This window comes from Phoxinus phoxinus (assembly GCF_949152265.1).
Source record: "Phoxinus phoxinus genome assembly, chromosome: 24".
Taxonomy (NCBI): Eukaryota; Metazoa; Chordata; class Actinopteri; order Cypriniformes; family Leuciscidae; genus Phoxinus; species Phoxinus phoxinus.
The window spans coordinates 7849704-7877465 of NC_136899.1; the positions used below are offsets into that span (position 1 = coordinate 7849704).

Consider the following 27762-nt stretch of genomic DNA (forward strand, 5'->3'; position numbering starts at 1 on the left):
AAAACCATGTAAAAATGCATTCATAAGCAGTGAGTAACACACACACACACACACACTGAGTGGATGTTTAGCTATCCATCAGTCTGGATAGCTGCTGATATGACAGTCCTGCGTGACCTCATTTCCAGACTACAGGTCAGCAAGAATATATCTCACAGAGTCTGTTTTTTGTTTACACAATCAAATTATACTAAAAAAAAATAAAATAAACCAGTTAACATATCACAACAAAAACATTGCAAAGTAAATCCAGTTAAAATGAGACCAGGACCCAGAAGAGCAGACATCCAGAGCAGAAGCATGATCTCTCACCCGTGTAGTATACGCCGCCTCTGGGTCGTCCTCCAGCACACGTGACAGCCCGAAGTCAGACACTTTACACACCAGGTTTGCGTTCACCAGAATATTCCGTGCCGCCAAATCCCGGTGCACGTAGTTCATCTCTGAGAGGTACTGCATGCCCGCGGCCATCCCACGCATCATTCCCACCAGCTGGATCACCGTGAACTGCCCGTCGTGTTTCTGAACAAAATGAAGAGTTCTCATGTCAAACACTCATCCCTGTGGCCTTATTTTCTGCCGTGTTCAACCTCTGTGGATCCTGGCACTGTCGGTCAGGTTTGAATTTGTCTCGTGAGTAATTCATAATTCATTGGCTCCCTAATTAAAAGTGTTGCTCATGTTGCACTTGCAGGGCATGAGCGATTAACTGCAATGACTGTATAATCATTCAGGCTTTTTATGCGAGCAATGGCAAGTAACCAACTAACCAATTTATGATGTTTCATTAAACCCTCTGGCAAGAAAACAAAATGTTTTGATTGTTAACTACTGTTGCATGGTAATATTGGTGCAATAACAGGATGCTGATGTGTTAGTGCAGTGGTTTTCAAACAGAAATTGAGAAAAAAGGTACTATATATGTCAATTGACAGAATATTTTATATCCAATTTGACATTATGGCTTTATTCTGCTTTTTAAAGATGGGTATTTATTTAAAACCTAACATTAGAAGTGGGTGGAAGAAAATATACACTGTCAACCTAATACAAAGTAAATACTTTCAAAATATTATTTCAATAATTTGCTTTGACTTTAGTATAATGATCAAATAAAGCCAATGATTTAATTTCAGAAATAATGTTATAATATCATTCTTAAAAAATGTCTCACATAGTATAAAAGGGTTCATATACACATCTGCCTTAATATTATAGGAAGGGATATTTTCTTAAATTATTTGGCATCAAAAAGTAAAAAAAAAAAAAAAAAAACAGTGGCTATAGTGTCTCCATCAAGCTTCTAAGCTAGCTTGACCAGCTTTATCAGAAAGACCATGCTGGTCGACTATCTCCACCAGATAAGATTTGCTTGTGAACATTATGGTGCACCAGCAACACAAACACCAAACCAGTATAACTCATGGTGGTCAAAGCTGGGTAGGAGAAGACTAGCTGAGGGACACAAAGAAAAAACAGGCATGGAGAGGTGTGAACACTCGAGTTGTCAAGCCTGATCTGGAAGAGCCAGACGATTGCTTTGTGTTCCTGTGATATTTCACAGCATTTCCTTTGGTGCAAATTGGCCTTCATCATTCGCAGCAAAATAGAGTGTGCTCACCTTCAAAAAAGTGTCCAGAGATCCATTTTCCATGTACTCTGTCACTATCATCACAGGCTTACCTAAGGGACAGAAAACAAGGATTCAAAACGGGAAGTGTGAAACACTGCAGAAAATAGAGAGAGAGTCGAAGCGAGAGAAAGAGGTTTCTTTTTTTTTTCACAGGCGAGTAAGAAAAGACACGACGGAGAGGCAGGAAGAGGATGGCGCTTTGTGTCCTATATTTAATTCATTTCCAAGTTGACAGAGAAAAACATGCAGATAAAGAGAGCGGGCACCTCCCCCACTTCCCGAGACTTCACAGACCCTTGTCCCAGCTTTCCTTCGCCTCTACCTGCTGCCTGTTACTCATAGTGACAGCCCCTAATCAAAGCTCTCAATAACAGTCAGGCAGATAATTAGAGCGAGCTGTCCACTGAGAATATCTTTGTCCAGAAATACCTAAAATGGTAATGAGTTCCTTTCGGAGGAAGGATGATGAAGGGGGTGTGGTGGGGGTTTTAGGGAGTGCTGTGATTAATTGCCCTGGGGGGGGTGAAAAATAAGAAGGGGTGTAAAGATCTGCTAATGGGAAAAGTGTTCACCTCTCCGCTATGTTGCAGGCACAGCTGCAAGAGGCACATATGGGGATCTCGCACCTGCGATGCTCAAAGTGATTAAAAATTCTCCCCTGATTCCAACCAAATAACACACTGTCAATCAGAGAGACCCCCTTCTCGCCTCACATGTGACAGGGAAGAGTGCATGCTAATCCATCCTGATTATCAGAGATGCTTGATGGATGTTACATACGGCAGAAACGTTCTCCTCGGGGCACCAGACACACATCCATGTGAGAGGACGTTTAACCCTATATGCTCACCATGTATTTGAGGAGCCCTTTATGTTGTGCCTAGCCTAGCGGCTAACAATCTGGACAACAAAAGGTTATACAGTAGGTGATCCTTGAGGTATAATCATTATGATATTTAGGGAACAATGTAGCCGTAATTTGCTCCATGGGAATTGTTTCTGTAAATTAGTGTCGATTTAAAAATATCTATATTTATTTTTGACCCTTTTTTTTATATAAATCATAAAATTAAATTAAAATAAATTTAGGTTAATATGCATGCATTTTCTACATACAACAAATTTAACAAACATACAAATAAATAAGTAAATGCAATTTAAATATTTTTTTTTCCCCATTTTACTATTTTATTATTGAGGTCAGAAAGTGACGTTTCTTCTTATTTATTGCATATATTATATGTAATATAGTATTATATGTTATATAGTTCCTGTATATTTACAGGTTATTTTTTTTATTTAAAAAAAAAATTTCAGCTTAAAATAATATTAATTAAATGGAATGAAAAAATAACAGAAAATAAAATCATGATGGTTCAGTTAATATGCATGCATTTTCTTATTAAATAAATCAATTCTGTATCAAAATATTATAATAAAAATATATTAGCAGCTGTGATTTAATTATTACGTTATGCTTTAACTATTAGACAGGATGTTTAATGGAAATGACGTGGAAACGTCGCATCAGCTTTTACTGCCATTGAGTTGTGACGTTTGCCCATTTCTAGCTGCGATAAACGAAGTAAAAAGAAAATGTGAGTAGAAGACCTTGAGGACAAAGTTAACAAGACATCCACCCTGTCAATTTCAAGACACAATTTAAGCCTGCAGACTGGAGATTTGCGGTTGAGGCTACAAGCGAAGAGTCAATGGTTTCATTATGGCTTTGTAATCTCTACTTCAGCAAAGCACAAAGAAATTGAATCCAATAAAACCCCATTCAGCCTAACAAGCTATTTATAGCACCAAGGCCTAAGATGTTACTGTTTGTGGTCTCAAGCGAATGGGGCTTGCACTGTATGTCCTCGCTGCCACTGTAAGTTTATCACAAATGTATTGGTCACGCCCTTTAGAAATGATGTCACACGGTAAGCGTGGTGAAGGATATCCGAACAGATCGCACATTAGCTTATCAACGTGGGACAAATTACTTTGACAGTGAGCTAGTTGGATAACGTGGCTCCCTTGCCTCAACCTACGAACCTTTGGCCAGAAATGAAATACAGACCGCATTCAAACAGAAACCACAACATCTCTCTGACATTGCCGATGTTCGCACTATCAGATCAAACTGACGTGTATGTTTCCGTACTCTAGGCGTTCAGCTTCTTAAGACGGTTCTACTTATAAGTTTCTTAATTAAATTACCTAGCTACTTATCCATGCGCTCACATTTAAGGGTGATTGATGTTGCAGCAGTTTTAGGAGCGCTCCAATTAGACACCATTCACACACACACACACACACTCAAACGACCATGATTAAAACAAGGCAATGAGCATATTACGTCCTGCAGTGGGCCGATCTACTCTAAGCGCCTAACTGCTGTTGAAAGGTTGTAATTATGGTCATTATCACAGGAGCAAGGAATGCATTCGTGTATTTAAAGTGATCTGAAAAAGGTGATTTACATTAAAAACCTGCAACTTCAGTATGTACTCTGTACTTTATCTGCAATCGCGTGCTGTGGGGGCTTTTGATGAGATGACAGCAATTTGTCGTAAAATATCAGAGGAGAAAGGAAGTTTAAAACAAGTTAAGCTTAAAAGCACACATTACTCCCGAACAAAGCAATGCATTCAATGATCTAGAAATGACATTCTCTTGTCTATTGTTACCCCTGTTGACGGCACAAAAACTTTTCTCGAGAACTCAGCTGGAATGAACCTGAAAATACAGCCGTGGATAGCGAACGTTATCAGATAGTAGACTGGAGTCCGCTAATCGGATGGTTAGATCCACAATGGGTTTATAATAGAGACGATGACAGCTCTGTGTTTTTGTAAAGATGGGGGATAAAGAACTGAATGGGGCATTAAGGTCTATTCGGATTCCATTCTCTGAGCTGCTGACACATTTGCATCACAAAAAACTCAATCACGGTCTAATTTTTTCCGTCTGAGGTGGTAATGATAGAGCGCCTCTCCGAAAGCCGTGTTACGTGACAGATGCTTTTCATATTACAGCGCAAAACTCTTTGTCTATCTCGCCGTCGCTCCATCAGGCAGCGTAAACACTCCTCAGCCTCTTTAATGCATCTCCGCTCGGCTCCATCAGCACCGTGATTAGTCTGTGCGTACGAGAAGGGGCAGGATTGACAGCTGCTTCTGTAATGCGGTGCGCGGGGTCGCTGACCTCTCCTATCCCCATCCCCTACGCCATCAGGCTGATCTGTGACCTGTGAAATTACTCCGGCTATCAAATCTCACCCAATCAGTGGTGGAAGAAGACACGTTCCCAAACCGACACAAGCACACACGTGTGTGTAATATTACTTCAGTGGCAGAAAGAGCAAGATGGAAGATCTGATAGTTTCATTGAGCCTCATTCGCTAATAATTAAATACAAGTGTGTTTTTACATATGTGCGCAGGAAAGGTTATCAAGCAACTCTCCACGGGTAAACTCGCACATAATTATGTTTTTATTGTTATTCGATTGTTTTTGAACCAGGATTGTTCTAAATGAGGGAGTGCATGGCTTACAGTTTGTACATTCCTTTATATTAGCATAATACATGATATTGACATTGTATAATACAATACAACAATCCTAATAATAATACATAAAATTGTATGTGTACATACAGTATAGAGGATTGCAGATGAAGTGGCAAATAAATAATATTCTATCATGAAAACTCTTGGAAGATTTTTAGCATGGTAATGGATATGAAAATATAGTCTTGGTGGAATATAAATGAATACATACGCCGATACGCTGCTGTGAGTATGTAAGATGTACTGCTGCTGCACAAATAGCATATATAAAAATGACCACAAGCAGATTCATGCAGGTGGAGCTGGGGAAGGTGGAGGGTTTCGGAGGAACTCTGAAAGCTTGCCGCAAACTGCTATAGTAAATGTTAACCAGTCATTTAAATGTTGAGCAGCAGGCTCATTGGCTGCAGATGTGACATAAACCAATCAGCTTGTGCCAAGTATTTAACGCTGTGAATATCATCAGTTTGCGTGAAGGACCCATTAGCCTGCACCATCTAGAGTTTCATGACAGAACTTTGCACATACATTTTTGTTTGTTTGTTTTTAATTGGCCACCCCAGCTTCAAACCCCCACAAAAAATAAATAGTAATAAACACTTTTTATAAATACCTATGTCTGTGTAAAACTCACGGTGCGCCTTTGGACATTCCAAGCCTACAATAATGAAAGTCTTATACTGACATATTTGTTGAATGAAGACTTGCATACGCTCATAATTATGCTCTAACAGCACAGAATTAAAAAGGAGAAAATTACTGTATTTTTACTTAATAAGATGGGAAAAATTGCTCTCTACCGCCAACATTAATATTAACTATTTGAACCGAATCAAACTAAAGGCCACCATTAGCATTTTGCGCCAGTAAGAGGAACTGGGAGGAAATGTCGAGAGGATTAATGTTAATATTTGTGACATTGAATATTCATGATCCCTCCCAAAACTCACATCCAATTACATGTTTGTATTATCGATATTCATGCAGCTGGCATGAATATGGATGGTCCTTTTGTTACAGCGCCTGCCAGTCTAATCCACAGAGGCTTGAAAGAGGAAAGAGATCTGTAGAGGAAATTACCACTCAATAGTGACCCAAACACCTGTTGAAAGACACTGCTTTTTTAAACACAGACAATAGGAGCCCTGAAACACACAATAGCGACAGCATTCTCAATAAATTGGCAAATTATAATTAGCATCCTCATTATCATCCGGGAGCAGCGAGCATCAATGTTAGATTCTCAGTAGTGGCGATACAAGCAATCTGTGGTGATACAGACCTAAATGCCTTCATGAAACCGACAAAACAGTGAGAATAAAATGCTTCCTCCATTTATTTGTCTTTAATTAAGCTAAGTCTCGCCATGACGATGTGTTATCTATGACTTTTTTGAAGACCAGCAGTGTGATAGTTCATTGCGATAAAGCAAATTCAAAGGCATATTGTCATAGCACATTCTTATTCTGAAGAAGTAGGGCAGGAAAGCACAGATATAAACATTGTCATACATATTTATTCAAATGAATATTCATGATCCATGCTGTTTTGTTTTTGTTGAAGATAAGATTGTAAGGTCAATTATCTCTGTGTGGAAAACACAGGGGGTACAAACTATTTCCAGCAATAGACGTTGCATGCGTCAATGTGTTTCGAATGTAAATGCTTACATCTGGTGACGACTCCCTCCAGTCGAATGATGTTGGGATGATCGAACTGGCCCATGATGCTGGCCTCACTCAGAAAGTCACGTCTCTGCTGCTCCGAGTATCCGGCTTTCAGACTCTTGATGGCCACCTGGATCTCTCTTTTACTGGGCAGCCTCAGACGCCCACTGCAAACCTCTCCAAACTCACCTAGGAGTCAAACAAAAGCCTGTCAACTAATTGAATTTACACTAAATCCCTTATATCAATTCATTACATTCCCATGGTGAGCTGTTCAGGTGGTTTACACAAGTAGGTCATGTTCTTGAGTCATTCATTTGACTTACCAGCCCCAATAACCCTCTCAATCCGGATGTTGGAAACTTCGATTTCTTTGGCGAAGTCTCGCACTGCCTGGTTTGGGTCCTCGTACGTGTGCGGGTGAATGTACGTGCGGGTTTCGGGAAGTTTGACTGCAATGCAAAATGGTAGGAGTGAGGATAACGGTTGGGTTGTTTTACAGTCACTTTAGTTACCTAGACTGAACCATCCATTTTCCTAAAAGGAGGGGAGTGCCACATTTTCAACCTCATTAAACATTGTCTTTGGCAGGCAGGAAAAGTGTCATTAGAGAAAACACACATTAGGCAACTAGAGCGATCAGGTACATCATTTATCAGCAGATGCATCAGAGACACTGTTCACTAACCAACAATTTCCTGGAAAAACATGTACTTTCTTTATCCATCCATCCAGCCAGCCAGAACAAATTATGTTCGCCGTCTGACTGGCCAAAAAGACATACAACCCCTATTCTCATCTCTGGCCCTCGAGGTCCATTTTCCTGCAGTTTAACTCCAACCTTGATCAAACTCATTAGCTTTATCAGATGCGTTTGATTTGGGTTGGAGCAAAACTCTGCAGGAACGTGGACCTTGAGGGCCAGAGTTTAGAACCCCTGCCCTATTTGATGAGATTTCTTGAACTATTTTCTTTAAAAAAGTTCAGGTTTTCAACATTTGCCGGATATTTTGCTGATAACTCTTAAAAAGATTTGAGTTCTTTTCCAAGACCAAAAAACCTGCATGCATTACCTCGTCCATGCTGAAACTGCATTTTCTCTTCCTCCGGGTCTTGCTTTGCTTTAATATATCCACAGCGCCTGGAACAATAGGATAGCAATAGGATAAGCACAATTAAAGCAGTCCGACACAATGGAATACATGCTTTCTCTCACATTAATTCAACCAACCAATTCCCCAAGACAAAAGAAAATGTTGAGAACTGTAGAATCAATTCTACAGCGGCCTGATACAGTCACATATATCATCTTTTAACAGAGTAGTTTAACAATAATATGTCTTTAGAGTCCGGTTTTCCCACCTAGTAAAGATTTCACTGCACTAATCCACTCTTTAGCACTGGGAAAATGCAATCCTATCACCTCTGACTTTATCATTAACTACATCATTCCTCTCACAGTGGGATCATGAATAAGGAAATGCCCCAGATAATGAATATTCCAATACACTGGGGAGGAAAGGTGGCCAACGTAGGACTGATAATTATGTTCATTATTCATTTAATCCTCTTAGTGACACACGCTCACACATTCCCTTTTCCTGTCATGTCTTTAACAAGAACGTATTGCCAAAAAAGTAATGTCAAAGGCTGTCTAGCCATAGTAATAATTATACATAATGTTGAAATGTGGAGAAAGGCTGCAGAATGTCTGAAGACTGGAACATCTGATGGGGACCAGGTGAAAAAAGCTTTCCTAAATGGGTTTCTAGGGGACACTGGTTCAATAATATAGGTGAATATCCACTTATGAATAGAAATACATGCTGGAGTCTCTATTGTACAGCTGATGACAAAATACAAGACATTTCTTCTAACTGCAGGAAAATAAAGCTAAGATGTCAGCAACAGAGAGAGACAGTGTTATGAATGATCACATCCACACTATAATCCAGCTAGGGTTGAAAGCCTTTGGGCGAATACACACAGGATTCTTTCTAGCATCCAAAACCAGCTAGAGTGCAACAGAATTGAACAGACCGCAGGGGGTCTTGAGGTGCATTTGTAAAAGTTAATGTTTTAAAAGTTAGACACACAGTTTAACATGACACACCCTTTTAAACAACACAACAATCAACAAGGTATGACACAGTGCTCGTCTGATGTTTGTGCACATATTCACCAGAATAAAATATGTGTGATTGCCCCTTCAGAAAGCCTATAATTCAGGGATGAGCACCATTCAGAAACTGAATTGAGAATGCTTTCTAAATTCCACTTCAATAGCTGAATTTGCATTAAAGCACTAAACAGGAAGCAGAATGATCATTTAATTTTTGAGATGGATGGATGGATGGATGGATGGATGGATGGATGGATGGATGGATGGATGGATGGATGGATGGATGGATGGATGGATGGATGGATGGATGGATGGATGGATGGATGGATGGATGGATGGATGGATGGATGGATGGATGGATGGATGGATGGATGGATTCTTAGAATGATAGAAAGAGAGATAGAATGATAGACATGTAGGTAGAAAGACAGACAGACAGAACAATAAATTAATAAATATATAGAACCATAGAATGATAGAAAGACTGAAAGACAGATAGAATGATTGACAAACAAAATTATAGAACAATTAGATAACGGACGGACGGATGGATGATAAGATAACGGACGGACGGATGGATAGATTTCTCTTCCTGTCATTACAGCCTAACTTCCTGTGGGATGTGGCCAGTTCAATTCAAACTCACACAAGAATGTTGCACTGCAATCAGACCACAATGACAAATCATCAAAACTCTGCAATCAAACCGCTAAGCTAGTAATACTCCCGTAGCAGCTGTGGGGGAAAGATCATGCGATCAGTATTTTGGTTCTGGTATTGATTTTATGCCCTGTTAACAATTCTAATCAATACAGGAGTCCCTCTCTTTCAAGAGCCAGAGCGTGCTCAGCTGCCCCAGAGCAGTCAAAGCATCGGGGCCTGAGGCCAGGGTTGGGGCAAGAGCAGACCTGGGGGTCTATTACATAATGGGAAGACCGCTGGGTTCATTCATGCCCCCTCTAATCCGGAATGTTGCATCTCCCTGTGGAGCTGCAGGGGGTAAATCTTTCCCTTTCAGCTGTTGTACATCCCCGTCTGGTGGGGGGTTCAGAGGTACATGTGTGTCGTTTCCTCTCTGCTGCTTTTAATGAGACTGGGGGTCTCAAGAGAGACCCCACCTGTTCATCAGCCACACATACATACACACCCCCCAAAATAAATGCTCGGGGCCTAGTGTGCATCTGTGCACAGGTACAACCCCCTCAACCCCTTCGATCTTTATCCGTCCCATGTGCAAAACACAGTCTATTAAACGAAACATGTTTGCAGGGCTGGAGGGGTTTGCGGAGGTGGGCCGCCCAACCGAAGCATGTGGTAATCAGGGAGTAAATCGACTCTCCCAAAACCGACCCCACTTGCTCTCTAACCTGCTCCGCCATCCCTCGAGGTCCCGCAGACGGATCCCTCCCCCTTGCACCTGCTGCAGCGCCGCTCAACACGCTGATGAAACACTTCCAGCGCCGCAGCGGGACATCCAGGAGCTTCTAAAGTGAAGCGTGATCCCACCCTTCAACCTTCTTGTCGCTCATTTAAATGTAATATGCACTATTTACATATTCTGTTATAACGGTGTATAAAAAAGGGGGGGAAGTGACAGACTAGTGTCTAGGACTCTGCAATTAACGCATTTTTCAACTCTGAAGTATTCCTCAAATCCCTTTTGTGCGGTGATAAAGACGTTTCGCAGCCCTACACCGCTGGAAGCCCTTTTGTCTATGACCTAGTTTCTTTTTCCTTTCTTCTTCCTCTTTTTTGTCTTTCTCCCGCTCTCACAGTGGGAAGCTTGTATCTGCAGGTGACAGTGCAGCGGTGCAGCTTTGTATCTGCTGACGGGGCTCACATCCTTCTCTGTGCCTTTGAGAGAGGGACATTGAGACCATGTGGAGAATGGTGCAACATTAGAGGGATTCTTAAACTGTCTGGCCTGCTTGAGGGAACTATGAGTGAGAGCTGACTCAGATAGTCTGCCATAAGCATTAGGAGAAAGATGTAATGGAGAGAAAGAGGAAATAGACATATTTGGTGCTTGTCAAAACAATATTATTGCTCATAGTAATGCAACCCTTATTATAAGTATTAAAGGTTTACATGCAATGTCTGATAGCGTTTATGTTACATACATTAACAAATCTACCTCCTTGAGAATATAAGGAAATAAAAATAAAAAGCAGCTTAACATTTCACTATAACGTAGAGGTTATACTACTTAATAAATATATTTTAGAAGATTTTATTTTCTATGGATTTAAAAAATATCTTAATTTGTGGACTGAAGATGAACTAAAGTCATGAGGGAGAGTAATTAATGACAAATTTCATTTTGGGGCGAACTAACCCATCATGGGCATGATAACACTGTGGCAACTGATCATGTCTATCCACATTTCCCTGTTGTAATATGGAGATGTATTCTCTCGCCAAATCTACCTTGACCCAGTATCTCCTGCCATCATTGTTGAAGGAAGAATTGTAATGGACAATCTCCAGAACCTACCTCAAGCAATTTGCCTTTTGTTTGAGCTGTCATATGCTATACTTGGATTGTCAAACATTTGGATTACCCTAAAGCCATGAAAAACATTCAAAGAGTTTTAATGTTGTAACTCTCTCCTCTGACCCTCAAACTAGTTCATCACATAATGATACTCCAGTTCATTGAGCTAATGAGGTAAAGCAGATTCCAGCTGGGTCTTGAGGTCTGTTCAGCATGCAGTGGAAGGCAGGAAAGCTCCAGCTTTCAACTGCCACAAGGACATGCCAAGCCACTGGCATGGTCAATACATCCCAGTAGGGTGGCATGCACAACAGAACAAAATTCAACTGATGTCCTTGCATGATGCCATGTGCCTGTTCTCCCAAAGGAAAGCTCTAATTTGGCATGGATCACTGAAGCATGCATTTTATCTAGAAACACTATAAACAGAGTTAAAGCATACAAGCCCTGGCGTTTGCTGTCAAAATCATAGAATATCAATGATTTCTCTCCAGAAGTAAACATTTTTCCAAGCCTTTTCGGAGAAGCACAAGAACATGTTGATACACATGATGAATACAAACCGAACAGACCAATACAAATCTATCATTACCAATAAACAGTTTAATTATATCTGCTATTATTTAATAAAACCATCCAGATATGTGAAGGACATAGTATAATCTTATAATTTAACCTAAAAAAAAAAAAAACTAAAAAAAAAGGTTTCTATAGAATGAAGAACTAATAATGACAAAAAAAATGGATATACTACTAGAATTTCTCCTAAATATGCTGCAAATAGAAGTGATAAAGCTGACGATTTCACATGTATAATGCTACATGTGATAATTTATGATGCAATGTGTATCAGCAAATATAGAAAGTCATTTTAATTCATCTGTAATTTTCCTTCGTCCCACTTCATCAGAGGCATATTGGCACAATGAGAACGGGTGATACTGGCAAAGAGGTACAGCATATAACGTGATCTAAAGTTCATTAACTTATACAGCAATAAGAACGATTACGAACAGAAATTCCTTTGTTTGCAAATGTGGTAAACTAATGTTTAATCCAATGTCACAAAAAAATGACAATGTGGTCCCTAGAGACATCTCTGTAAACCTTTATCCTACCTGATGAAAAAATTAAAGATTTACAATCAAGCTAATGATAAAAAGAGGAAATGATTGTGTGTTTGGAGGAAATGGACAGCCATCAATTCTTAGCTCCTCTGACAGGCGTTTTAAAAACATTGACTCCATCAGTTGAGAAGGGTTCATTACGCTAATTGAAATCCGGAAGAAAATCGAGCTGATGGATGGCACATCCTGGTCTCATCTCCATCCATTGCACATGCATCCAACATATCATCCACCTCTATATTCCGGAATGTTCCGCTGATGCGTCCAGGCACATTTACAGCTGGCCTGCCATCAAACGAATGGAAATGAAATACTAAGTGAAGCTGCATGCTGAGAGTGAGCGAGTCATGATGTGCTCAGGGGCTACGGGGACAGTGATTTCTGCTCGGAAAGGCGTTGGAATAGCCAGATGGAAGTGTTTGGGAAAAAAACGCTCTGGCACGCTCATGCAACCATTTCAAAATGGCACAGTAATTCCATTTTGTGTTTGTACTTGGATGTGTTGCTTTATTTCTGTTAACCCACATGCAAATGGACTGACTAAACAGTCACGGTACGGTATCAAACCCAAGGGCGAGATACAGGTAATGTCTACACTAAATCAACCGAACAAGACCCATTAAGCCCTCGGCTGTGCTTTGAAAGCACGATCTACACTACTCAAACAGCCGACAGTACATCCACTCGCGTTCGTACATTGATGACATTCACGGGAAGTGGATTTCATTCACAATTACACCACACTGTGGGTTTCACTACACAGAGAGAAATGTGGCCCTGAAACCTCTCAGTGTGAAACCTCTTTCCGATTGTGTTTTTCTGTTTTCAGCTCCTTTATCGCAATGGTTGCAAAACGATTTCACACACCAAAATGTTTTTTTTTCTCATTGATGGTTTGAGACACTATCAAAACTAGCCAAATCCAGCTCAGAGAAACGGCCCACCTGTGCACCATTTGTTATTTTTTTTTTACTTGTAATGATGTTTTCAGCCTGAATTGGATTATTGTGTGGATGTAATTTGATAGAATTGAAAAATGTACTCTGCCATTACATTTTATAGGAGTCCCATAGAATATTCAACCATCAAATAGCAGGTGTTAAATGGTGTGCATTTATTTCGTTATGTAATATATAATTTGCATAATGTTATGTAATAAATAATAAGCAATTGCATGTTTTAGCACACTACAAATCTGCCAAATCTTAATGTGATTTGAGTAAGAGAGACAAGGGGGAAACACATAACCACTTTAAATGCAATAAAGCCAATAATAACCAATGAATTCATAATGTGTGGCTTCTTGATTTCATCATTAAGCTGCAATAATTTCATGCAACATGAGCATTAGCGAATCGCTTGGTGGCAGTCCAACAGGAAGTCAAGAGAACTGCTTTAATATCGGAAGCCTGAAGTTTTCAGCTTATTTTCATGGCTGGCATTCAATGCTCCTCAGGCTTGCAAATGTGCACGTATTTGGCTAGTAGGCACCTAGATATACTGCGGCATCTGTCACTGTGCTGAAATGTTCCACAGACACAATCATGAGGATCTTTAAAGTCTTTAAAGTGTGTCCACCATTTTTAATTGCTTTTCTGGATACAAGCGGAAAATAGAGGGGGAATGAAAGACAAAGGAAGACCATCTGCCAGCATCATCAGCCAATCAGAGCCGTTTTTTTCCTTCAAGCACTAGAACACCGTCCAACTTCAAATCACTTCCAGGCAAATTCGGGTGCAAAAACACGCTAAACACACCTGAACTCTTCACATTTCTCTGACCAACCTAAACTTTGGTGTGCAAACACACGAGCCAGAGTTCCCATAGCTTCTAAACAAAGCATTTATACGAGTAAAAAAAAAAAAAAAAAGTATAATTGCAAGATAAAGATGATCATTTTTTTGAGTAAGGTTAATTAAATTAGAATTTACAGTGTACGAGCATAAAACAGGGTCATTTTAATGTGGTAACTCAAGACTAGAACTAGACATGCTGAATAGAAATTAAATAGAATTTCACTTTTATTTAATGATTTCCACATTTCTAAACCTGGAAATCACAAATGTAAATTTGTGGGAAAAAAAAAAAAAAAAATCTCTCTTCAGATTCTCCCATGGCCCTGCTAAATCTAGGCATTTGAAACCATAACATCTTGCTTAAGATTCCCACTAGAGGCAAAATATGTTTTGTTTTCAGCTCAGCAAGAGAATCAGAAATCAATGACCTCAAACTGTCATTAATGGAAAGGCCTCCCTCTCTCAAAGCTCAGCTGAGGTTCTGAAAGCAGTTTTAAGAACCGATGGCACTGTGAAACGAATACCTTGTTAAGTCCAGTATATATAGCACATTATAATCCAATGCCAAGGGACTGAATGCAATTAGGGAGTTTAGCTTCACTCACCATTACGATTCATTGGCCACCACACCACACTAGAAGCACGTCATTCAAGATCAGCATCAAAACTGTTTTTATTGCTTCCATGAGGGTCTTCCCACAAGCAGTCACACATGCATTGAGATGGGGGGTTTTGGAAACCATGAATAAGAGGTGGCAGCACCAAGGTTTTGGCTTGCAGGCATAAACTTGGCCGACATAACACATCCTACGGGACCGTTCTGTCACAGTGCATTATGGGTTACAAATTGCAAAGCAGACGGAAATCTCATTCTGTGTTACAACATACTGGATCATATATCATCCAACAAAAAAATCCCCTATAAAATCAGCCTTTGAAATAGGAATGTGATTACCGGTCAATAATAATAATAATAAAAATCTGAAAATGATGCCAGTCTTTCTATTGGTAGTACAGAATACATTTGGTGCAGTGTAGCTGCATATTGCCCTTGTGTCATTCCATGTTTTACAAACAGACAGGAAAACTATGACTTACAGCTTATGAAAAACCCAAATTCAAAATTAGAATATTGTGAAAATGTTCACAAGCTGTAAGCCATAATCATTAAAATTATAACAAATAAAGCTTTGAAATATCTCACTTTCCATGTAATGAGTCTATCTATGTAATATATTAGTTTCAACTTTTAAGTTGAATTACTGAAATAAATGTAAGTTTCACCAGTATTATGCATTATAAACACATTCTAAATGCATTAATTATGCCATGTAATGCACCTTACAATGCATTATAGTAAGACAATAATAGTAAGATCCGTCATAATACATATAATACTTAATGAACACACCTTTAGGAAATATAATGCATTAAAACATGACAAACAACCAATTTCAGATGTAACTCAATATGCAAATATTTGGTTACAATTCTTTATGAAAAGACATAATGCATTACAACAACGTACATTATGAATACATGTATAATGCATTATACATAAAGGTTTTAAGTAAAGTGTTACCATAAAAAAAATTAAATGAAAAAAATGGGGGGGAAAAATCGTATAATATACTTAAATAATTATAATTATTTATATTATTTATAATATACCATAAATAATAGCATTTTCGTTTTTGCTGTGGTACTGAAACAACCTACAGGAAGACCAAAAGGGCAAACATCTACAGAATGATCAGCTCATGACTCATTCTGACCATTTCATGTCATCAAGAGCGGTTTATTTTCTGCTTTCTGTTCCTCGTCTCCTCTGATCCACCCATTCCTTTCATTTCCATTTCATTAGCTCCCTCACTCTCAGCCGTACAGCGCCTCTACTCTTGCTTTTCTCCCTCATGTCTGTCTTCAATTGTTCTCTCAAGTGTTTGCTTTCATCTCTACAGATCACGCTACGCAATCAGAGGGCTAAACAATTGTGTGTCCTTTTGATTTTGTGTAAATGCACACATGCACAGATACAAAGGCATACACACAGAGACAGACGCACAACATCATCTCATTTGCTCGATTCTGTCTTTCTATATTTACAGTTCCTCTTTGATTAAATGAAATATGGTGTCTTCATCCTTCGTATGGATTTGTTGACAGTTAAAGAACCCATAAGCGCACTGATTTATCCAAGTCTGCCAATGTAGAAGTCACCAATTAACTGCTTTATCATCACACAGAAGATTCCATACTTTGGGTCTGGATATTTATAAAGAATAAGGTGCAGTCTAAATCCATAAGATGAGAACGATTAAAGAAAAATAGTAAATTGCTCTTACCGTCCGCTCACAACAAAACAGGCCACCAGCAAGACCAGAAGCACTGCACCTGCAGCCACCGAGATAGCCAGTATGGTTTGCTGGTTAGGATCTCCAACCGCCAGCATATCTAAGAGGAAGAGAGAGAAACCTACATTAAAGCAGATATAACCTTCAGTTGTTAAATTTTGCACACTTCTGGAATAATATATATATAGTTATTTTCGCAGTTGTCCAATCAATCTGTTTAACAAGATTTTAGGTTAAAATTTATATAAATATATAAAGGAAAGTGTATATTTTAGGTGCTGGTGGTCACCATTTCTTTCAACAATTTTCACGTTGCAAATTTCATTACAATTTTCAACTATTCTGACATCAGTAACACTTTCCCCGCCATTGACGGAATTTTCTGACTTTCCCTGTTTTCACTGTTATACGGTAGGGGGCGCTATTACGCATCTTCTGCAAAGAGTAGAGAATCCCTGGATCAAAACACAGGCAAAAAAGGAGCAGAAACAAAAGATAAAAGCATTGCTTTATGCACATTGTAATATTTGAAAATAAATGCCATTTTCTCAGCTTTATGTTCAAAATGTTGTTTTGAATGATGCTTTTTTATTAAAAATGTTTTTTTATTAAACTTTAATGTGTTGATAAAAAAAGAATGCATTAAGCTAGAATAAAACTTTTCTTTTTTAGAGGCTCATGATTTTTTTTAGATGCATGTTCAGATATTCATGCAACAAAATATTCTAAGGGCCATGACATTTTTTTGAAAATGATAAAAAATGCTGGTGGTGGCTGGCAACTTATATAGGCTATATATATACATACATACACACACACACACATTATATATATATATATATATATATATATATATATATATATATATATATATATACACACACACACACACACACACACACACACACACACACACACACACATATATATATATATATATATATAGATATAAAGCTGGTGGGAAAATTGTTATCACAATGAAAAATATATTGAATTTTTTGTGAAGAAACAATAAGAACTGATGTTAAATAAGCTGAATTTCTGCAGATAATGTTAAAATAAAAAGATTTAAGAAAGCGTCTCTCTCTAATTATGTGCACTGAATGGTGGCGGGTACCATATGGTACACAAACTATGAGACAAACACAGCGGGGCATCTGCCTACTTTGAGCTAAACCTGCTCACACTTCAGAGGAACACTGACAGAAAATCTACATGCTCAGACTTCAAACACCGCAGCGAGAGAGCAAACTGCAGCGCGTGAGGAGCCTCGTCTTTCTCAGGGGACTAATTGAACGTGTTCACATGTATGAATATTTCACAGCCTCTTTCTACACGCGCGGCGGATCGGAAATTCAATCAGCGGCATGTGATGGAGAAATACACAGGTGTGACACATGTTAGAGTTTGGCCAAAGCAATGTCCCTTCCCAGAACGTCCTTGAAAATATTCTGCTTTGAATGAGAAATGGTGGCTCTTGCACAGTCAGAAACAGAATAGAGGGATCTAAAATCAAGGACATTGTGAATTGGTTGTAATAAAGCAATAAGCCACAAAAGCAATGTGCATAAAACCCATTTAACTGTGGTAACATTGTAATTGTAAATTTACAATTGGCTTTTTATTTTACAAAATATCAAAATCTAATTAAAATGCAAATGTCCATCAAATAATAATTTGTTTATTAATAATATACACAATAATCAATTCTTACATCAAGTAATGTAGCCTAACTGTAAGCTAGCAAATAAGCAATTTTTGACAAAATGCTGTAGAGTTCAATTGATGCGTCTAATTTATTTTATTCATTTGTGTTTCGAAGATGAATGAAAGTCTTAGGGGATTAGAACAACATGACGGTAAATAAAAGCATTTTCATTTTTGAGTGAATTAACCATTTCAGCAATATCCTTTCGCTACTGGATATTTTCTGCGACATGTAAATGATTTCAGTTATACAGTGATATGGAGAACAACCGCTTTGTTGAATGAAATGATAGTTCAATTTGGCATGGATGGTATCGATCAATCAGCACACAGGATCAGAAATGTCCATTTCATAATGAAAATTTTAGGGTCAGATTTTACAGTTAGTTCTCTGAGACTAGAGGAGAATATCGTGGCTAATCACCAGCATCTTCCAAAGGGATTCACATCACCGTTGGATGCAAGAGATCTTAAAGTTAAACATTTCTGGTTGGTTTATGAAAGATGGTTTTCCACTCACCTTCATGGCTTGTCTCCAACTCAATCTCTCCCCTGTAGTTCCCATAGCCGCCATCCGTACGGGCTCGAACCCGGAAGATGTACGTGGTTCCCGGCTTGAGTCCGTCCACCGTCATGCTGTTGGATTTGGTCTTCAGGACAGTGTAGTTCTGATCCTGCTGGTTCTATAGTGGGAAAGAATGGAATGATAAATGAACGAGGCAGCATTCTCTGAAGACGGACGTCTCGATCCATCACACTGATACCTGAATCCCTTCCTGTCCTGCAAACCCCAGGAGGCCGCGTGAACTTTGTCGAATCATCCATAATGGATCGACTCCCATAATGGAAACAAACGAAGAACAAGAGAACAAAGCATGCAGATTGGATTCAAATCAGTCAATTGCCAATTAGCAATTAGCTCAGATGGAATTTAGTGCTCATTCAAGCACCTCCTGCCAACAGCTAACACAATGCTTTTCACGTAGACGGATTGAACTGAAAAGAAACTGCAGATTTCTGCAGGTTTTTTTAAGGGCCTAACAGCTTTTCGGTTTCCAGTAACTGGAATTTATCCAGATAAATGACATCAATCCTACTGACGCCTCATTGTCCAATTCTCATTGTCCAATCCTAAGGAGAATTCCAAACAGTGTGCTCATGTTAATATTTCACAGCTTATCGATATCCATTCATCTTCCTTCATGTAAGCCTTTCACTAAAGTGGCACATGGCGTCTCGCTTAGGGAAATCTAACGTTCCAGACAGGAGCGCCACACCCTGCGAGAGAGGGACTGCCATATTTCCTGTGGTGCTATTAAATCTAAGATGGGCCAAACAGGCGGCATCAAACGGATCGCGGACACAGCAGCAGGCAAGCCTGTCCATCTGTGCGCTCCATCTAAAAGCCACATAGCCCATAATCACCTGAATAAATCATAATAATTACCCATCACCCTGTCTTCATGCCACACAGCCAAATACTGCGGTACAGGAGGGTGTCACCGAGGGATCTAAACAACTAACTGTGCCAAATCACTTACCCTGCGTATAGAAATGTTACTGTAGAAAGCAGGTCACACTAGAGATGCACGACACATCTGTACCATATCAGTTATTGGCCGATAATAGAGATATTTTGTGTATGCTCATTTCTGCTATATTTAAAAAGAGTAATACATGTAATCTTTAGCAAATCTCAAAATTAATATGTAATTTTGTCCTCGAGAGGAAATTTGTTTCCACCGTAGATGCGTACATAACACAAATGCACATAACATGTTAAATTATCATCATATAATACAAAAAAAAATAATCACTGACAAACAACAAAAAAACAAAGAGAGCATAGGTGACGTATCAATGGCCGATGTCCTCTGTATTTAGAGCTCGTATAGATACAGGGACAAAACTCTTACTGTACCTGGCATTTCTACACATCGGTGACGTATGCCTACGGCCAGAAGGCAGGGGGATAAAATATTTATAGAGTGGGTGGTCTGGATCGTTGAAGATTTGTTGTGCCTTTCGTAACTTGAATGTCGAGACACTATCCAATAAATTAGGGGTAGGGATACCAATAATTTTACTTGCTAAATAAGTTATCTTTAAGAATTTGATCTTGTTGGTAACTGTTAGCATATGGAAGAAAAAAAACAATGGAGTATTGAAATACTCCACCCTTCAACTATCTCTCTGTTAATGGTAACGCTAGAAGCATGGATCTGTGTTTTTGGAGAGCTAAAGACCAGTTCCTTAGTCTTTGAAATATTGAGGTGCAGAAAGTTATCCTCACACCACGTATTAAAATGTGCTATAGAACGCTGATAGTCCAAAAGAGTCATTGTCCTTATTAAACAGAGCAAGAATGAGAAATCATCTGAAAGCTGAATAAATAAGCTTTCCATTGATATATGGTTTGTTAGGATAGGACAATATTTGGCAGATATTTGAAAATCTGGAATCTGAGGGTGCAAAAAAAAATTAAACATTGAGAAAAAAAGAAAAAAAATCGCCTTTAAAGTTGACCATTTATGTTCGCGAATGTGCAGCATTCACTCACAAAAATATTTTTTTTATATACACTGCATTTACAGTAGGAAATTGAAAAAATATCTCCATGAAACATGATCTTTACTTAATATCCTAATGATTTTTGGATTAAAATCTATAATTTTGACTGAATGAGATTTCATGTGCTTCTTTGCTGTTTAGACTACAAATATATAAACAGATTTGAATTGGGTGCTGTAAAAAAAAAAAAGGATTTTGGCTGCCTGCCGGAACAAAGCCTAGGTGATTTGTTCAGGACAATAATGCCATCAACTCTAAAATGTGACAACCTTGAAGGTTTTTGGCAGGCGGGACATCTATGAATGTTAATTGGGACCGAATGAAGCATGTCTGTGTTAACATTACAGCGTCCCCCAGGGTACGATAAAAGTGAGCTGCCATATGTCCAATCAGTGCAAGGAGAATTCGCATAGGGCCAAAAGGTCATGGAGATTTGAGTGTTGAAGAAAGACCAAAGCCTCTAACCTTTTCATAATAGGTGACTTCATATTCCACCACGGTCCCGTCGGCAGGTTCTGGACCCTGCCATGCCAGAGTAACACTGTCAGTGCCCTTCCTTTCCTTTAAGATGACGCTCACTGAAAAAGAAAGAGAGAGAGAGATGAATTGAGATTGATTTCCGTGTAAAAGAGGAGGATTAATTACACTTCTAATTAAAGAGTATGAGAGGGCTGGCGGGGCGCTTCTTGTCTTTTTCGGGAGAGATAAATTATTCTGCGTGTGTAGTGAGTCATTTTCCCCCGTACTACATAGCTGGCACGCAGCCAGAGCACCTCAGCCCCGTCTATTCACACAACAGCGGCGTTCGCGAGCCGCCCTGAGCGGAGAGAGACAGAGGTGCTAATGATGGTGTCAGATCGGGAGTACAAACGAGGGCCTCCCGTTTTGGGCCCCGGCAGCCAGTGATGAATGAAGGAGCTGACGTTTCGATCTTTAATGAGCCGTGTGAGTCTTAACTCTGCGTACACTATTCTGATCTGCCACGCGGCGCTGACACAGTGACACCGCTAACTGCCGTACACACACAAACACTCTTAAGCTGATAAACAAACAGCTACGCTCATATCTCAGCATGTGTTTCGTTCACAGATAAAGAACAGACGCGCTTCAGTTCAGAGTAAGTGAAAAGAAAGGCGTCTCAAAATATCACAGGAGAAGATACAAAAAAATAAGTTGTATATAATAGACAATATGATCTGACCATGTAAACACATCAATCTGAAATAAATGAACTGATTTATATTAATTTGAATGAAAGAGGTGGCACAGATCTTAAATAGTCTTTTTAAAAAACATGGCACTCATACATGGTATGAAGAGCTAGAAGGCGTTCAAGAAACATTTCTTATTATTATCAATGTGGAAAAGAGTTGAGCTGCTAAATATTTTTGAGGAAACTCAAAACTGATGCATTTTTAGGGTTATTTGATGAATTAAAAATGAAAAAGAACAGAATTTATTTAAAATATATATTTTTGGTAACATTATAAATGTCTTTACTGTTACTGTTGACTAATTTAATGCGTCCTTGCTGAATAAAAGTATTCATTAAAAAACACTTTCCTAAGTGTTTACTAAACTTTTAGACTCTAAACTTTCGAATGGTAGTGTAAACAGTGCAAATTTCACATTTTATTAAGAAAATAATAGGGTCAATTGTCAATAGAGGAGATTAACATAGTAACTACACTGTAAAAAATGATCGTGATTTTAACGGTAAAAGACTACAGTGAAAAACTGTTAATTGGTTAACTAAACAGAAAGTTTCCTTACTATATACGGTAAATAACTGTGATAGATCTGATGGTACATTTAATGTAATTTTACTGTAAAATTAACATAATATCATATAATGAAATACGGTTTATTACTGTAAATTTTAAGTTAAGTCTGTAAAACCTAAAATGTTGCTACTGTATTTTATACTGTAAATTTCTGGCAACCACAGCTGCCGGTATTTTACCGTAAATTGAACAGATTTTTTTTTACAGTGTACTTTCTGCATCAACTAACTTGCATTATACATTCATAGCATAACAACACTTGTAGCATAACAACACTTAGCCTTCAGTTCTTATGAAGTCATAAATCTGTCAGCTTTGTTTGATATTTTCGTCATTTTATGTTTCCTTACAATTTGCATTTCTAAATATTCTGTTTGCCATCACTCGCACACCTGCCGATGAAAGATGTGCCCTGAAACATCAGTCGATATCCGCATCATGCAAAACATGCAAATACAGGCACTACATCATCCCAGAAGCCTCCTCTCGACGCACGGCGGATTGTCTCTTGAATATTTCAAGCGGTGTGGACCAGAGGGCAAGTACTCGAAATATAAACCAATCACAGTTACGTATACCTCAATCCCTCCTCTCCCACAGTGGCGTTTCCACGGTTACAGGCATGTCAGCTCTCATAAGAGCGAAGGGCTGTTGATCTGGGCATCCAGGGTGACTCTCCTCTCAGGCTTCTCATTACGCTGCCTCTCGCTCCTGTCTATCTCTCTCTCGCTCTTGTTCTCTAAGGGGCTGAATCATACTTAACCACAGGATCAGGAGAGCTCGTCCCTCCTCTCGACCAATGACGGGCTTCGAGCCGCACACAGAGTGTGGGTTTAAAGGTCAGGCGAGATATAAGTGGACCCATTGAAACACAGCATACCAGTGTAAAATTCAAAACCAGGAAGCAAGAGACACATTTTGACTAAAGCTGCAGAGATTTAAGAGTGCAGGCAGAAAAATGTATAACTGAGGACGTTTAAAGCTGTTGAAGGACTAAATATCCCTGACAGTTATACAATAAATCTACATCACAGCATATTTTTTGTATGAATCAAATTAAAAGGACAAAAAAAAACAACGTTGTTTAGAAGGACCCCCAAATATAACCATTTCCTTGCAAGGAATCCCTTCAGAAAACATAAAGATAGCTTTACATTTTCATGTATTAAGGACTCATTTACACTCTATATGAAAAATATTAAGTGTGATATTATATAATAGCATTTATATTATTCCATTTATGTTTTATATTATATTTATTTCTAACCATGAAAATATTTTTTATACATTCGTAAATTATCAAAATAATATTATTGATATTATATTAATAATACCAATGTGTGTGTGTGTGTGTGTGTGTGTGTGTGTGTGTGTGTGTGTGTGTGTGTGTGTGTGTGTGTGTGTGTGTGTGTGTGTGTGTGTGTGTGTGTGTGTGTGTGTGTGTGTGTGTGTGTGTGTGTGTGTGTGTGGTACACACATACTCTATATTATGTAAACGATTTGACAGCACTAAATATAATATAAAATACAAAACTATATAAAGATTTGGTTTCTTTCTATGACGTAATGTTAAAACTCGACAGTCAACAGAATAAAGTTATTGCCATTAATCTTATTTCCAAAAACAAAACAAAAAAACTGAATTAGGGTTCCTGCCTGGACTCCAGTTTTGAAAACCCCTCATTCAGAGGCTTCTAAGGAGTCTTATCCTCTACCTAATAACACATAGAAAACCCCTTCTTGAAGAAACACTGACATCTCACCTGTCTGACTGGTGGTGACGTTGACGGACACTAGTTGACGTGGACTGGGGCTGAGATCTGAGACTCCGTTCAGGGCTTCTATGCTGAAGGTGTAATTGGTGTGAGGCTGCAGTTCTGTGACCAGAACCCTGGGGTGCGTCAAGCCAAACTGCCTGGGGTTGAAATGTGGACCACTGCCGCAGGGAACACACTTCTCACTGTCCCCTGCAGCCCCCGTTTCTCCCGAACACTTCCTGCAGTGGACACTATAGGTAACATCTCCACGTCCACCACTGTCACGAGGAGGACTCCATTCTAGAGTGACTGCAGTCTCGTTCACCATTGAAATAGGGTTTCCGGGTGCCGAGGGGGGTCCTGATGAACGTACATACAAGTAAAACACGTCAACTGTACAGTTATCCAAATAACAACAAACTGGATGTTTGATTGATTGATTTTAGTTAACATTTAGAAAGACCCTCAGCTTACTTGTGCACGCCATGGAGCGAGGGTCAGATTCCGCCCTGTAGAAGCCTCTCTCACACACACACTCGGAGGCTTTGTCCTGGTGGGAGTAGCTGTGTGGGGGACACTTCACGCAGTACGCATCCATGGCAGAGGCCTTGTAAAAGCCTGACCGACATGCTATCGAAGAACACAAAAGATTAAAAAATGTATTTTATTTATTTTTAGAAAGATGAATATTATTGTAATAAATTACTTGAATTATAAGAGAAATGTTGATAGGAGTTCTCATTATATATAATTAAACCAAAACAAGGAAATTAATTAGTTTAAAGTGGCCACAATTTAGTAAAACGAGAGAGAATCAGTCTGTCTATCCATCCATCCATGCTGAAGTTATATATCTATCTATCTATCTATCTATCTATCTATCTATCTATCTATCTATCTATCTATCTATCTATCTATCTATCTATCAATCATGTCTGTCTGTCTGTCCATCCATCCATCCATCCATCCATCCATCCATCCATCCGTCCATCAATCTATCATCTGTTGGTCTGTCCAACCATCCATCCATCCATCCATCAAATAATATAAATTAAAACGTAATTTACATATAGAATTCTTTAAACATTCTTAAAGGTACAGTGGCAGAAACAGACAAAAATGTTATATTCTAAGGGTACAAAAGAGGATAAAAAAATAATTCAAGTAAAATTACATTATGACAATTTAGAGCATGAAACCTTATACTTAAGTACTATTGAAGAAGCAATGTGAATAGAGGAGTTTTGTGAGGTTATGAGGGAAATTTCCCCTCAGCTCTCGTCACCTTCTTCAGTGAAGCATTTCTAACATCCCACTGCAGCATTAGCCTGACTCAAGGCACGTGGCGGCCGTGTGTGTGTGTGTGGGGGGGGGAAGCTGGGTTAAGTTGGAGCTGTGCGTGTGTGCGTGTGTGTGTGCGCATCAGAGCACTTCCCCTCAGGGACGCTGTGCCAGACTCCCATGTTGCCCCTAGAACTAAAAGCAAACTCTATATTTCTGCAAACACATCCCAAACATGTCGGTTCTCATCAGCCACAGCACAATGCCTCCAACATATTTCTCTTTTCAGAGTGACTAATACTGAACTTTGGACTGTGCTAATGGAGTGTGGAGTGACGGCTGCTTTGAAAAGCAGTTAAAGGTGGGTGTAGTTTTGAGAAGTGTTGCTTGTAAATTTAACCACGCTAAGTGACTCAACCTGTGCTGTAATTAATAACTCAAACACTGAGGAATGTCTTGGGCTCCAAGGAAATTTCATTACAGAAGTCATGCTATAAGTCCTACAGTATATGCACCATCCCAGAAAAAATAAAAACCTACATTTTTTAATAAACTATTCAAATAGGATTTACACCTGCATCAGAGCCGGTAAATGTGGTAAATGTTTGATTCGAACTAACATTTCCTGCTTCCATTTCCTTACTAAATCCATAATATCAATAAAAGTGACATAAAAGCATTATATTGTAATGGTTGTAATCATATTATTTTGTATTTTATATATATATTGCAATGAAGCAGTATTATATCGTTAATTAGGGATAATTGGGACATAGCCTATTTTCCCAGTCATCTCATTAGTAAAAAGTGTTCCACTTTACCTGAATTCGCCCTAATAATATTTCATTACAATATAATGTGTGTTGGGCTAAGTATTGCAATGCACGAGCCAAAAGAATCACATTAATAATCATATGAGTAGAATATGCATTACATTGCACACTTTATAATTTACACTCAAGCACATCAACCTCCTCGATCCATTAACAGACGCTCTGATTTACCACCACATTAAACTTTAGTTAATAGCCGGAGATGTATCATGATCAATAAGACAGCTGTCCCTTTTAATTAATGAATCACCATCTTTCAGCTCCAGACCAACCAATCAACTGTGGTTTATTGCACTGTTATGAAGCTCAAAAGGTCAAATGGGTCAAAACATTAGCAGAAGAGTCATTTAATGTGATATAAAACCATGCAAAATGCTGTTTTCGTTCTGACCAGTATGGTTACTTCTTGCTGTTTAATATTTCAAAGCCTATTTTTTTGGTCCAAAATTAAACCTACAAAACATTAAGTACCACAGGTAGGCTTTCTACAAGGACAAAGACAAAGATTTCTCCACCTATCTCAATCTAACACCATTGACACCACCACACACATATAGGGCTACACACACACACACACACACACACTGTGTAATGCTTCAGTAAAGATAAGACCCTCTCAGCGTGAGATCTTTCCGAGAGATTAAAGGAACAAGAATTTGCTCTAAATGCTTTTACTTCAATCTGCCGAGAGGCAGTCGAGACCAGCAGAATTAATACTGCTCTTAGGAAAACGTCGCTTTTTTTTTCATTCTTCCATAGTGTGAAATTACTAAATCCTTCCTTTATCAGTGTCACGCTGACTGTGTTTTGTTATCCAACCATGTTCTCCTTTTATTTACAGAGATGTCATAATCCACATGACCACAGATACATTAAAAGCCATCATTGTTTTTAATGCCAGAGCTCAGAGCGTTGCATAGTTCCTGTTTTTCTGCTGTACATAATACAAAAGGAGAAGATACACAGATGTGGAAATACACAAAAAAGCCATTTTCCCAAACTAAAGCTTTATGCTAACAGGCTTACTGAATTCTGGCACAAATCCAGGAGTATTCACTGACCTAAATAATTCTG

The 27762-nt window shown here is 38.8% G+C and overlaps 1 protein-coding gene across 1 annotated transcript in view; it reads right to left on the reverse strand.

Moving 5' to 3' along the window:
- Window positions 1–27762, reverse strand: part of ek1 (eph-like kinase 1) — a 60128-nt gene that overhangs the window by 7933 nt on the left and 24433 nt on the right. Inside the window, exons 4-13 of the mRNA XM_079601093.1 lie at window positions 25049–25204; window positions 24581–24934; window positions 21499–21611; window positions 18983–19145; window positions 16747–16855; window positions 7936–8003; window positions 7189–7314; window positions 6866–7051; window positions 1622–1683; window positions 313–522 (exon numbers count right to left, since the gene is read on the reverse strand). Coding sequence (XP_079457219.1) covers window positions 313–522; window positions 1622–1683; window positions 6866–7051; window positions 7189–7314; window positions 7936–8003; window positions 16747–16855; window positions 18983–19145; window positions 21499–21611; window positions 24581–24934; window positions 25049–25204 — 1547 coding nt within the window. The remainder of the gene's footprint in view (window positions 1–312; window positions 523–1621; window positions 1684–6865; window positions 7052–7188; window positions 7315–7935; window positions 8004–16746; window positions 16856–18982; window positions 19146–21498; window positions 21612–24580; window positions 24935–25048; window positions 25205–27762) is intronic.